The sequence below is a fragment of the Dendropsophus ebraccatus genome, chromosome 13 (genome assembly GCF_027789765.1).
Source record: "Dendropsophus ebraccatus isolate aDenEbr1 chromosome 13, aDenEbr1.pat, whole genome shotgun sequence".
Lineage (NCBI taxonomy): Eukaryota > Metazoa > Chordata > Amphibia > Anura > Hylidae > Dendropsophus > Dendropsophus ebraccatus.
The window spans coordinates 51,941,577-51,955,257 of NC_091466.1; the positions used below are offsets into that span (position 1 = coordinate 51,941,577).

At 44.7% G+C, this 13,681-nt stretch overlaps 1 protein-coding gene across 1 annotated transcript in view; it reads left to right on the forward strand.

Annotated features, from left to right (window-relative positions):
• The window catches only part of LOC138770556 (N-acetylated-alpha-linked acidic dipeptidase 2-like), a 62,003-nt gene that overhangs the window by 25,694 nt on the left and 22,628 nt on the right, over positions 1–13,681 (forward strand). Inside the window, exons 12-13 of the mRNA XM_069949661.1 lie at positions 12,740–12,840; positions 13,387–13,477. Coding sequence (XP_069805762.1) covers positions 12,740–12,840; positions 13,387–13,477 — 192 coding nt within the window. The remainder of the gene's footprint in view (positions 1–12,739; positions 12,841–13,386; positions 13,478–13,681) is intronic.

The window sequence follows — 13,681 nt, forward strand, 5'->3', positions numbered from 1 at the left end:
TAAGCAGGTAAGTGCAGGTGTGGGGGGGGCATAGCCCATAGGAGATAGCGGCAGTCTGCTGCCCCCGCTCCTATTACACGGTGCAATGGCAGCAGATCGTCTGCCAAAAACGGCCAATAATTGCTTCTATCAATCCTACTGTAATGAAGTGTCAAAGTATTGTTTGTGCTGCATTCTGGCAAACCTAACCCCTCCTTCCTCTTCATGAATAACCAATGCTGTCCAGCCTCCTGCTCGCTCAGCTGTCAGCCAGTGTCTCTGATTGCAGATCAGTGCTTTGCAGGCAGGTTATGTCTGAAAGAAACACTCAGATAAAGGTCTCTAGACAAATGAGTTACCCCTAGAACACAGCTCCAACACATTTGGGGTCGGAGATTCAACTATATCTGAATGTTTCTTTTAGAGACAACCTGCCTACAGAGGACTGATCTGCTATCAGAGACACTGGCTGACAGCTGCGTGAGCAGGAGGCCAGGCAGCATTGATTATTCATGAAGAGGGAGGAGGATATTTGCAGCATTTCTTTCAGCACCTATCTAAAGGGTCAGTTCACACTAATGAATCAGTGATGAAATTCAAAGCGGAACTCCCGCCTCGGACTCCGCAGAATTCCGTCTGCCTCTGTGCCTCAATGTAAAGTTTAGGGCGCCTCCACTCTTCACGGCTCTCGACATGTCAATTTTTTGAGCGGAGAGGTGCGGAGCCCTTACATGAGGCGTTGAGGCAGGCAGAATTCCAAGCGAAGTCCACGACAGGGATTCTACTCGGAATATTGGCGCTGATTCCTTCCTTGTGAACTGACCTTTATGATGTAAACCTGAGATGAGACCTAGACAATACCTTACAATAGCTCAACAGTCAGAACATAGCGGGTCTTACATGCAGTAGAATTTACATTCTGCTATCTTTTCACATCAACATTTTCAAGAAGCCTAAGTGGAATGTGACATATTTATCTGTGACATTTCAAATATTAATATCGAGCGTAATGTGGAAAGGCAAATATTGTCATTTCATTACCATCAGCGTGCTCTAAAGAAGCGTGACTCATGTGTCAGATAATTCCTCCATTGTCAGAGATGTGCCTTTTGTTATGATGTTATAAGGTGGCGGTGGGTAATTCCAGGTCTGTCTGGATTTGTGGAGCGTCACACAAGTCATCTACCGCAAAAGGATTGTAGGAGGGGTACAATGCTTGGGACTTTATCCTAAGGACTACAGTATAGTGGTAGGACAGCACCATGGTAGCAAGTGTTACGGATGGGTGAAAGCTCCAAGTGTTAAACCATCTCCTGATGTATAATCCAGATATAATAAGCATCCAGCAACATATGTGAATGTTTACGAGAACATTTCTGTATGCTTCCAATCAGCCTTTAAATGAGAAGGTGGGCATGCAGATGTACAGTAAGTTCCTATCACTTCTATAGGTACCATTTTATAGCCTTTCTGCCCTAGGCCACCAAAGATCCTACCATTAGGGATTAGTGAATTTACAGAACAAACTAAGCGATGCACTGTGCTAGTCTCCGCGGTCAACTTGTCAACCTGCTGCCTTTGAACTGCATGCCGCTCCAGGTGCCGGTGAAACCTGGATACAATCCTGGGAAACGGGGAAGCTTTTCCAGGCACCCAAAGTGGAACGCACACAGTTCAAGGGCAGCCGGCTCACAAGCCCCCCACCAAGACTAGCAAAGTACTTGGCTTCATTTGCACTGTAAATTCGCTCAACTCTAGTTACCAATAATCCCTGTATGGTCCTAGACCACCAGCAATGCTACAATTACTTTTCTACCGTCCTAGACCACCAGCAATGCTACAATTACTTTCCTACCGTCCTAGACCACCAGTAGGACAATTACTGTCCTACTGTCCTAGACCACCAGGAATGTTACCATTAATCTATGTAATATTTCTGCTGTCTAGAACAGTACAATTAATGCAGGGGCGTAACTAGAAATGGCTGGGCCCCATAGCAAACTTTCCAATGGGGCCCCCCCTCCTGGCTGCTGGGGAGGAAATGGACGCATGGTTTCAGCACATGCATTGTCTGACTTTTTTTCGATGTGGTTTTTAACTGCTTAAAATATAAACAAGGTTGCACATTAAATATCTGCATACCAGACCTGACTAATACCACCATACTGTGACTGGATAACACCACCATACAAGACCTGACCAATACCGCCACACTGTGACTGGATAACACCGCCATACCAGACCTGACCAATACCGCCATACTGTGACTGGATAACACCGCCATATTAGACCTGACCAATACCGCCATACTGTGACTGGATAACACTGCCACACCAGACCTGACCAATACCGCCATACTGTGACTGGATAACACTGCCACACCAGACCTGACCAATACCGCCATACTGTGCTGGATAACACTGCCATACCAGACCTGACCAATACCACCATACTGTGACTGGATAACACTGCCATACCAGACCCGACCAATACCACCATACTGTGACTGGATAACACTGCCATACCAGACCCGACCAATACCGCCATACTGTGACTGAATAACACTGCCATACCAGACCTGACCTATACCACCATACTGTGACTGAATAACACTGCCATACCAGACCTAACCTATACCGCCATATTGTGACTGGATAACACCAACATGGCATACCTGACCAATACCGCCATACTGTGACTGTAGCCTGCTACTGCACATAATATATATATATATATATATATATTACACACACACATACTATATATATATATATATATATATATATAAATCAGAAGAATACCGCAGCACTCATGGGATAGAATTCAACACAACGTGTTTATTTCCCCAAACACGTTGTGTTGAATTCTATCCCATGAGTGCTGCGGTATTCTTCTGATTTATATTACCTATACCGGGTGGTCGCTGGTATATACCGCCTGGCACCACATTCATCCCACACAAGTGCTACATTCATTCTGAATTTCTTAGATATAGATATATATCTAGCCAGCCTGCTACTGCACATACTATATATATCCACACATATACACACAGTACGTGCAGTAGCAGGCTGGATGGATTTTATATTATATATATATATATATATATATATATATACACATATACACACACACACCAGGACAGATATTACCAATAACACCAGCATATTAGAAGAGAAAGTATTATCACCGTACATGTTACCGCCATACTGTTACCGACCAAATCCTGTATACTGAGACTAATATTACCAGTAATACCAGTATATAGGAAGGAAACATTACCGCCACACCACAACCATCACCACCATATTGTTACTGACCAAATCCAGTATACTAAATCACCTCATCCAGTCATATAGAGGTGGCCCCAGCTCTACACAGGTTCTATACACCATATATATTACAATGCAGTTATATCAGGTGACTCACAGGAGACGTCTTCTCTGAGTTCTTTCCTCTTCATCTTCTTCTCCATCCGTCCTGGGCCGTTATGAGAACTTCTCCGAGCCACAAATCCACAGAATCTGCCAGACAGACATATTAGTCTCTTCACACTGACACCATCCTCATCTCTATACACACTGCACATCTGTATTGTCCCCTTTACACCCTCATTTAGTGGGTAGCCCTGACTCTATGTGACCTCCTAATAATATATGCCCCCCTCTGTGTATTCCCTCTCCCCTATGTTGACCCCCCAAATAGATGGCCCCTCTCCCCCCATGTTGCCCTCCTTATAGATGGCCCCTCTCCCCCCACCCTCCCTTATAGATGGCCTCCTCTTCCCCCCACCCTCCCTTATAGATGGCCTCCTCTCCCCCCCTCCATATAGATGGCCCCCTCTACCCCCTCCCTTATAGATGGCCCCCTTTACCCCCTCCCTTATAGATGGCCCCCTCTACCCCCTCCCTTATAGATGGCCTCCTCTCTCCTCCCCCCCTCCCTTATAGATGCCCCCCTCTTCCCCCCCCCACCCACCCTCATAGATGCCCCCCTCATAGATGCCCCCCTCCCTCATAGATGCTCCCCTCTTCCCCCCCCCACCCCCACCCCCGTGCAGGCTGATAAAATACAAAAACAAAAACGTAACTCACCTGACAACGCGCTCCCACGTTGATCCTCTCTCCTCCTGGTCTGTCCTCGGCTGCTGCGCGGCTGCCGGGGGTGTCGCGTCTTATCCCCGGCAGCGCGCGCATCCCAGAGCTCCCTGCGCGCCGGAACCGGAAGTCAGGGCCCAAGGCGCGCAGGGAGCTCTGGGATGCGCGGCTGCCGGGGATAAGACGCGACACCCCCTGCAGCCGCGCAGCAGCCAGTGGAAGACGGAGCCGGACTCTTGTGACCGCAAGCAAAACAATGCTTGCGGTCACAAGAGTGATTGATCGGGGGGGGCCCGCGGGCCCCCCTACGTGGCGGCAGCTACGCCACTACACATCACCCAGGCAGTCCTCTCCTCACAGTGACAGGGAGGGAGAGAAGGGGAGGGGGAGCGCACGGGCACGGAGTTCAGATACAGAGTGCAGACAGTTTCTCCCTGGGTAGCCTAACCAGGGAGAAACTGTCTGCACTCTAAGAGGAGAGAGGACACAAACAACTAGCTGGCCGGGCCCGGGCCCCTTGATGCGGCGGGCCCCATAGCAACCGCTACGGTTGCTATGGCGGTAGTTCCGCCACTGAATTAATGTGTGTATTGTCCTAGACCACCAGGAATGTTACCATTGAGTACAAATAAGAATTAACAAAGAAGAATCATTAGTTTCTGAATCCCGCTGTTGGCCCGCCCTGTAGAGAAGATGGAGACAAACAAAGGACCACATGCAAAACATGAATACATCCCTGGAAATAATGGATACAGCATATGGCCTATGCCTGCATCCATGTTTTTAAGGCGGTCCTCAGGCTGTCTCCACCTTCTCCATGGAGCGGGCAGACAGTGGGATTCAAAGGCTGATGCTGATGCTTCGTATGAAGCTAAACGAAGCATGCTTTGCTCATCTTTAGTTACCGTTAATGCCTGTGCTATTCTAGACCACCAGGGAAATTACTATTAATCCATATACAGTCCTAGACCCCCAAGGAACTTACCATTAATCCATATACAGTCCTAGACCACCAGAGATGTTACCATTAATCCATGTACTGTCCTGGACCACCAGGGATGTTGCAGTAACCAGGGGAGCCAGGTGGTGTTTAGTTGGGGGCAAGATGGTATCTATCGGTGAGGCACTTGTCACTGTGACCAGGAGTGGTATGTGCCCACCCCTGGATGTACAGACACACAATTTTTTTTAAAGCAGAATAGGTACAGGCGTTTGTGCAGAGGAAACCAGAGTCCAGCAATTAACTTGGCCAGGAAAACGCTTACTTGAATCTCTCAAAGTGACAGTAATACAGTCCTTTCTTTCAATCAGGGTTCAATACAGTAAATCCGTTTCTCAGCTTCTTGCTAGCGGATACAGATATAGGTAGATAGGTCTAAAAGTTCACAGCTCCTTCGCTGGTAGATACAGATATAGAAGTATACGTTGGAAAATCACAGCCTCTCGCAGGGGGAAAACATACAAAGACAGTCTCTAGTTACTTGACTTTAGTTACGTTACTCAATGGTAGTGACATTGGACTCTTGGTATTTTGAAGAGGTAGTTGAGGCCCTATCCAGACCCTTGGGTACTCAGCTGTGGGGGCATTAGAATAGAGTGCCTACACCCACAGGAATGAATGTCCGCATAATGTTGTCTTCTGGGGACAGAGAGACACTAGACCAGGAATGTAGGCCCCATCTAGTGGGTCAAGCTAGCCATCGGGGGTACCTGTAAGTAAACCTAACATTTGCAGTGGAGTTCTTGGCTGGCTGCGCTTACCTAGCCAATGACTGAAACCTGGGATGAACTTCAGGACCCGGGGAATTGCCACCCAGCATACATAGGGTTGTGTCACGTTTCGCTATCACAGTTTTACCATGAGGTCCACTAGCAGTACGAGTCTAGGGATGGAGTGTGCTTGAGGAAATAAGGAGTTGCTTGTACACTCTGACACACTGTAGGGTCCCACAAATAGGTCCTGGCCTCCAGGCCAGGCCCAGGAAGAGTCTGCTCAGTAGGCTCTCTTGTGATGCCCTCTCTCACAATACCTCTGACTTACGGCACATTTACACAGAGAGATTTATCTGACAACTTTTTGAAGCCAAAGCTAGGAACAGACTGTGAACAGGGAACAAGTCATAAAGAAAGAAAAAAAAAGGAGATTTCTTCTCTTTTCAAATCCATTTCTGCCTTTGGCTTCAATAATCTGTCTAATAAATCTCTCTGTGTAAACACACCATAACATAACATGCTCCAACTAGCTTAAACCCCACTACATATATTTCCAGGGGAAATCTGAATGGGTAGGAAGGTTAAGAAAGCAAACTGTGATAGGCTATAACACACCTGTAAGAATATGGAGTACCCAGCCCAGGCATTGGTGCACAGTAAAACCAGCAGACAGTGGCATAAACTTACAGTTTCAAAGTTAAAGGAGTAGTGTGGCGTTCTACATTTATTCACTAAATAACACACATTAAAAAACTTTGTAATTTGTGTTATTTAAGTTAATGGCCCCCTTCCCTGTGTTCCCCCCACCTCGGAAGTGTGGTGCATTAAAGTTACTCAATTGCTGTCGACCCGGCCGCCATCTTGGGTCGACAACGTCATCTTCAGGAGGCCGGCCGGACCACTCCAGCCGTCCCCCCTCTGCCTCGTCATCAGCTGCTCAGCCGCGATTGGCTGAGCACAGTTATGCTCAGCCAATTGCGGCTGAGCAGCTGATGACGCGGCAGAGGGGGGCCGGCATGAGGGACGGCTAGAGCGGTCCAGCCGGCCTCCCGAAGAGGAAGTCGGTGGCCCAAGATGGTGTCCGGGGTCGGTGAGTATAATATACCAAACTTCCGGGGATGGGGGGAACACAGGGAAGGGGGCCATTCACTTAAATAACACACATTACAAAGCTGTATAACTTTGTAATGTGAGTTATTTAGTGAATAAATGTTAAACGCCGCACTACCCCTTTAACCCTTCTTGTGTCTCTCCTTCACTCATGCTAGACAGTGGGAAACACATAGTGACATCTGGTGGTGGGGGCGCAAACTACATCTATGTCAAAGATTACAAACATATAGTACTGATCTACATATGCTGCAATAAAGCAGTGGAACACCCGCTCTGGGACACTGCAATGTCACCATTAATCCTGCAAGAACCTACTATTTTGTGCTAGAATTGGAAACCTAGAAATGCTGCATAAAAGTTATACTAAGCACGAAGGAACTAAATCAAATATCAAAATGCAGGCTTTGTAAAGGAGTCCTGCTAGGTTAAAAAGTCTATAAGTAGCATGTGGTGTATATAAAAGATGTTTAATATTTCAGCTTTCAAAGGACAAATTTCAGGCGAATTGGCCACACAAAAGGCAAATTTACTGGGAAATCATGGGGGTATGTGTCAGGTAGAGAGAAGCTAACTGTGCAGAACCATTAGGTGATTTCAAATTGTGGCTTACCAAATACATAACTCTCTAGTTGTTAAGCGCTGCAAATTAACTGACTCAAAAACTACAATGGCTCCCAGATTTGACATTTTAGCATAATACTGACAAACAAACATTGTAGTGTGTGTGTGTATGGATGGGCATAATACACCATAATATAGAAACATTGTAGTGTACAGTACAGTACAGTACAGTACATCGGTGATAAAAACCTAAAGAAAGAAAAAAAAGTGTTTGCCCCGCCTTCCCCCAAAAGCACTCTTCAGCCTGTCTGCCGCCTCCTTTGGACCTATACAAAAGCAGGCACACAGCTCCATACACCTGATGTCTGAACACTCGAAGCCCAACAGAACAAGACTTTTGACAGGTCACTGGGACATGTCAAAAGTTTTTTCTTATTACAGGTACTCTTTAGGTTGTCAACATTATTTAAAAGGATATCAATTACAAGGAGAGAGACAGTGAATGAGGTTGACAAAGAATTTTCCAATGAGTTCTGTGCACAAGCCCTATTAATTAGATTAGGGCTCTTGCATAGAACTTACTGGGCATGGTAAATTTCCTTAGCAACCCAATCCCCTGGCGAGAACTGCATCTCTGCACAGTAAACTGTGCATTAAGGAGGCATTTCTCCATTGCTGCTAAGGCCACATTCACACATTCCATGTTCTGCACGGAACATGGACATGGAATGCGTGTAACGGACTTCTCCTCCACCCGGGCAGTAAGATGCTGGGAGCGGGGGAACTGTATGCATATGCATCGCTCTCATGTAATGAATCAGCCGCGAGGCGCTGTTGTGGTGTCGCTATTGGGTACACTCTTCGCAAAAGTCTCTACTCATATGTGTAAGTGGTAATGTAGTAGTACCAGAGTTTTACAGATAGGTGTCGTTATTATGTGTAACTATTTACATATTGAACAGCTGTGGAAACTAAAAAGTTATTGTTTTCTTATGTTTCACCTGATCTATACACCAATGAGAGTTCTTTCTTCTCTTCTCCTATTACCTTTTTCTTTACATCTCTCACACGCACTCTTCACCCACTCACAGCACACCTTAGATGCACTGTAGGAAGGAAGTCACATGGGTAGAGGAAGTGTAGGGTCTTTTCACTCTGGATTCTGTAGAGGCTTAGACACAGTTTTCCCGCACGCAACACCTCTATGCAGTGTTAAGTCGCTACTAGAGAGGACAAGTCAGGGATCAACTCAACCCACGCCGAAAACCAGAAGGAACATAGTGCAGGACAGTATCCATAAAAAGGAAAAGGAACTGATCCAGATAGAGCAAAGTTGCTAGAAGCCTAAGCACTCTATCTCGCAGCATGGGTGTAAGCAGGGAACCCTCCAGCTTGTGTCACCCTTTAGGATGGGTCACTTGACACTAGTGGGCAATAGGTGGTATAAAGACCAAAGAGTCAAAACACGGGCACAAGTATTCTCTCTTCTTTCAAGTACTCTACTTATTCTACCTCTCGAAGTTCCAGCAGAGCACACTACTACTTGGGTTAAGACTCTCTTGACGTCCTCCTCTCTACTTCTCTGAACTTTCTATTTCTCACCACAGTTACATCTCTCAGTGTAGATCCGCCACTTCAAGTTTAACATACCATATCAAGGCAAAGCTGTATAACCTGCTTTCTATATCAAATAAACAGATTCTATTATAATGGGACTCTGTGGTTCTTCACTGAACACCTACACAGTAAGCATACCATCCTTGGGTTTTCTCCCCTTTTTGTGGGTGGCAGTACCAATAGTCCAGGTGGGTCACTACTCCACTCCGAACCACCGTGATAATTGCCCAAGGGACCCCTGAACAGCCCAGCAGGTAACTGTCAACAGGGGAAAAAGGTATAGCCAGACCACTCAAATAAAAGCAGGTGTTCCAGCATACCTGTGAACTGTATTCATATACGCCGCGCTGGTCACTTGCCAGATGGTTAGGTGTGACACCACTCCTGTGGTGGCTGGTCGAGGCACAGCTCAGCCGGGTGTTATATTGTTATGATGCCAGTTCCTGAGCTGTGCCTCGACCAGCCACCACAGGAGTGGTGTCACACCTAACCATCTGGCAAGTGACCAGCGCAGCATATATGAATACAGTTCCCCCACTCCCAGCATCTTATCACAGATGCTGCTTGGGCGGGGGAGAAGTCCGTTACATGCATTCTACGTCCGTGTTCCCACGGATCGAGTGAATACGGCCTAGGTCTCTCACATCAGTAAATAAAAAAGATCAGTTTTTCAATATGTAGGGATAAAAAACAAAAATTAACAACAGGCGTTAAGTAGTGAATTCTTACGGGGTTAAAGTGACTCTGTACCCACAATCTGGCTCTGTCCTGGGGTCTGTTCGGCAGGTGATGCAGTTATTGTCATAAAAAAACTACTTTTACACTTGCAGCCCTGTGTCAAATTGGCGAGGCCTAAAGTGTGTGCGCCCTAGGATTACAACACCCCTTCGTCCCTCCTCCCCGCCCTTCTCATCACTAGGAATGCCCCTGGGAAGGATTTTTCCTATTCCTCACCTGGCTGAACACTCCACATGGGCCTTAACTATCCAGCACATGTGCAGTATTCACACAAGTGATGAATAAGAAAAATTGTTCTAGGGGCATTTCCAATGATGAAAAGGGCGGGGAGGAATGATAGAGGGGTGTCACAATCCTAGGACATTGTTACGCTAGGCCACGCCAATTTGACACAGGGCTGCAGTTTTAAAAGTTGCTTTTTTAGGACAAAAACTGACAGATCTTGGATTAAAAGCAGCTATCTGACTATACAAGCGGTTTGGGGGGGTCAGATTGTATGTACAGAGTCGCTTTAAGTAGTCTGCAAATAAAAAACTTTAAAATATGAACTTCAGTTTTTGAGTTTATATTCAATTTTTTTTTAATTCTTGACCTTTTGTTATTGTTAAGAACTCACAGCATGAAAATACCGCGCTAAATGCCACCTTACACTAACCTGGACCATGGAATAATCTCTAACGGAGACGATCGATCAGTAATGACCATGATTAACCTGGACACCAAAGCCTCGCCAGTGTTTCCCAACAGGAATCTCTATGGATTATTGTATAATGGTCATTAGAATTGTACAAATTTTAATATTTAATCACTTGCTTAAAGGACAGAAGCAATTAGCTCTCAGAAAGTCGTTTTTTACCGTCTCTCTACTATTTCTGTCACCATTTTTTTCATTTCTACCAAACAAAATTCTAGAAGATCAGATGGCCTTTAGGGAGATGAGGCCTGAGTCTTTAAGGCCTTTGAGTGAAGACAATGATATCTTAAAGTGACACTGTCACCCCCTTTGTGCATTTTGACATTTCTACACAGGTGTAAAGGGTAAATTTAGCGTTTTTCATACCTTATGTCATATCATACGTCATGGTGCTTGTTCAAGTAAAAAGTGACCTTTTATCAACTGCAGATTATATTAAGTGGGCGTGGCCTTGTGGCATTAGCGCCACTTAGCCCGCCCACAACTGCACCGTTGTCCCCGCCCCCTTGACGCCCATTGGTTGACCGACGTAAAGGGGGTGGAGTCTAGACCTTTCGATCAGCCTGTTCCAATGGGCGGCGAGGGGGCGGGGGCAACTGTGGCGTTCTAAGTGGCGCTAGTGCCGCAAGGCCACGCTCACTTAATACAATCTGCCGTTGATAAAAGGACACTTTTTACTTGAACAAGCACCATGACGTATGATATAAAATAAGGTATGAAAACCGCTAAATTTACCCTTTACACCTGTGTAGAGATGTCAGAATGCAAAAAGGAGGTGACAGTGTCACTTTAAGTGTGCACACACATTTCTTAATTTTAACCATGTCCCATTTTTCTTTTATTAATCCAGTTTTAGGTCAACTTATATTGTCTGTTAATGCAATCTGGGATAGATAGGCGGGTGGTTTGTTACTGCCATGTATGGAACATGAACAATGGTCAGTATGTTATCTGTAAACTATCTGCAAAAAATGTGTGTGTCTTATTATACTATATAGGCATTTCAGTTTGGGCCTAGAAGCCAGATCTCTGGGTTATGTCTGTTAATTCCTGTTATTTCTTCATACCTTAAAGTGTCACTGTCATTAAAAAATTTTTTTGCAGGAAACAATAGTCCAGGCGATTTTAAGAAACTTCGTAATTAAGTTTATTAGCCGAAAAATGCATTTTTATCTCTTTATTGTTGTCTATGGAAGAGAGAAGATGAGGCTCCAAAACAGGACAACAAAGAGCTAATTTAAAGCTACATCACCAGGCTCTCTCCTCTGAAGTCACCACTGACCTCTCAATAGAGCTTTCAGTGGGCACCCTGTTGTGTAATCCTTTGTTCTCTGCTCTCTGCTGCCGACTAATCTCACTAGTTTCTCCTCCCCCCTCCCCTCTCCATAGCACAAGCAGTGGATGACAGAAAGGAGAGGAGGAGGGGACCTGGGGAAAGTCTTTTTAAATGCAGATAATGTCATATTTGCCTAATAAACCCAATTACAAAGTTTCTTAAAATCACCTGGACTATTGATTTTTGCAAAAAAATAATAATAATAATTTAACGACAGTGACACTTTAAGCTGCTAGGCATAATATTTAAGGGGTTATCCAAATTTTCAAAATGTTTTATATATTGCTGCATTTTTAAACATAACATTTTATGCTTACCACTGCAGCCCTGCTACTTCTGAAACAAACTGGTCTCATTAGTGGCAGCTTGCCCAGCTGTCACTCCTCAGATGATTTAGTCTCAGAAATAGCGGAGCTGCAGTCAGTGGGGGCAGCGACACTGCATTGGGACAGCCGAGGAGCACGGAGAGGTAAGTATAAAATGTTTATGATGTTTAACAGTGTAGATATATATATATATATATATATATATATACACACCAACAAAACACATTAATAACTGAACTCAGGGAGAACAGTGAAAAATTCCAATGGAGTACTCATTTACGAGTCTCCATTGATTGTCCCATACAAAATTTGAATATGCAAAAAAGGGGGTCCGTGGAGCCTCAGTTACGAGTCTCAAAACATGGGAATAGCCAGATATCCCTCTCTCCAGAGAAGGAGGGCCATTGCCAAGGGGTGCCTCCTAGTGGGGAGAGCACCAAACCATATATATATATATATATATATATATATACACACACATAGATAGATAGATAGATAGATAGATAGATAGATAAACCCCAAACACCAAAAAACTCAATGTAAAGAACTGTTTTTGTCTATAAAGGTACAAAACCCTAATCCAGATGAGGTCCGGGCAGGACGCAGCTCTGTGTATGATACATGGGTGAAGAATGAGCCATCACCACACAAACCAAACATTCCAAGGTATAAATAGTAGCCGGGCTTAATAAACAGAGGGCCAGAAACAAGAGAAATGTAATATATTTGCATGTGTCTGGTTAACTATCACCATATAAATTTACTATACAATAGCAGATGTGGGCGGCCTGGAACACATAGATACAGCCATAGATCATAGGCTGTATGAATGTTTTCCATGACTCCCTAGGGCCACATCCAACTTCTTCAGCCACCCGTATTCAGATGCAGAAAGTTTGGATTCTGTGGAACCAGAGTATGCTTAAGGTTCGCTCACTTCTACAGGTTACCTTTTTTGTGTGATACTCCACTTATTTTATGATTGCCCTTTTTTATTTCATATCTTATTTATAATTTATAATAAACCATGTGAGTTTATATTTCAAGAGGAACCTATTGATATTGGTCCTTTATTGTTTTTCTCACACTAGACTCATATGAAGAGGTGTTATTGTGTTTGCTACTGGCCCTAACATGTAACTCTTGTATACATTACATAGAAACCAAACTTGTAAACTTCCGATTGTTAAATTTTTTTTTTTTGTTTTACAGTGTGGGGGACTTGGGGTCAGGAAGTGATTACGGAGCATTCCTCCAAATTCTTGGCGTTCCTGCAGTAGATCTCACCTACATGTATGATAAGGTATGGTGCCAAGACACAGGAAATAAAAGGTCTAGGCAGAAAATATTACAAAAAAATCAAAGCAATTTACTTCCCCTTCTTTATACAAGACGACATTTTATACACAGTGCGGTTAATATGCTTAAAGGGGTTATCCAGTGCTACAAAAACATGGCCACTTTTCCCCTCTCTTGTCTGCAGATTGAGTGGGGTTTGGGTTTGGAA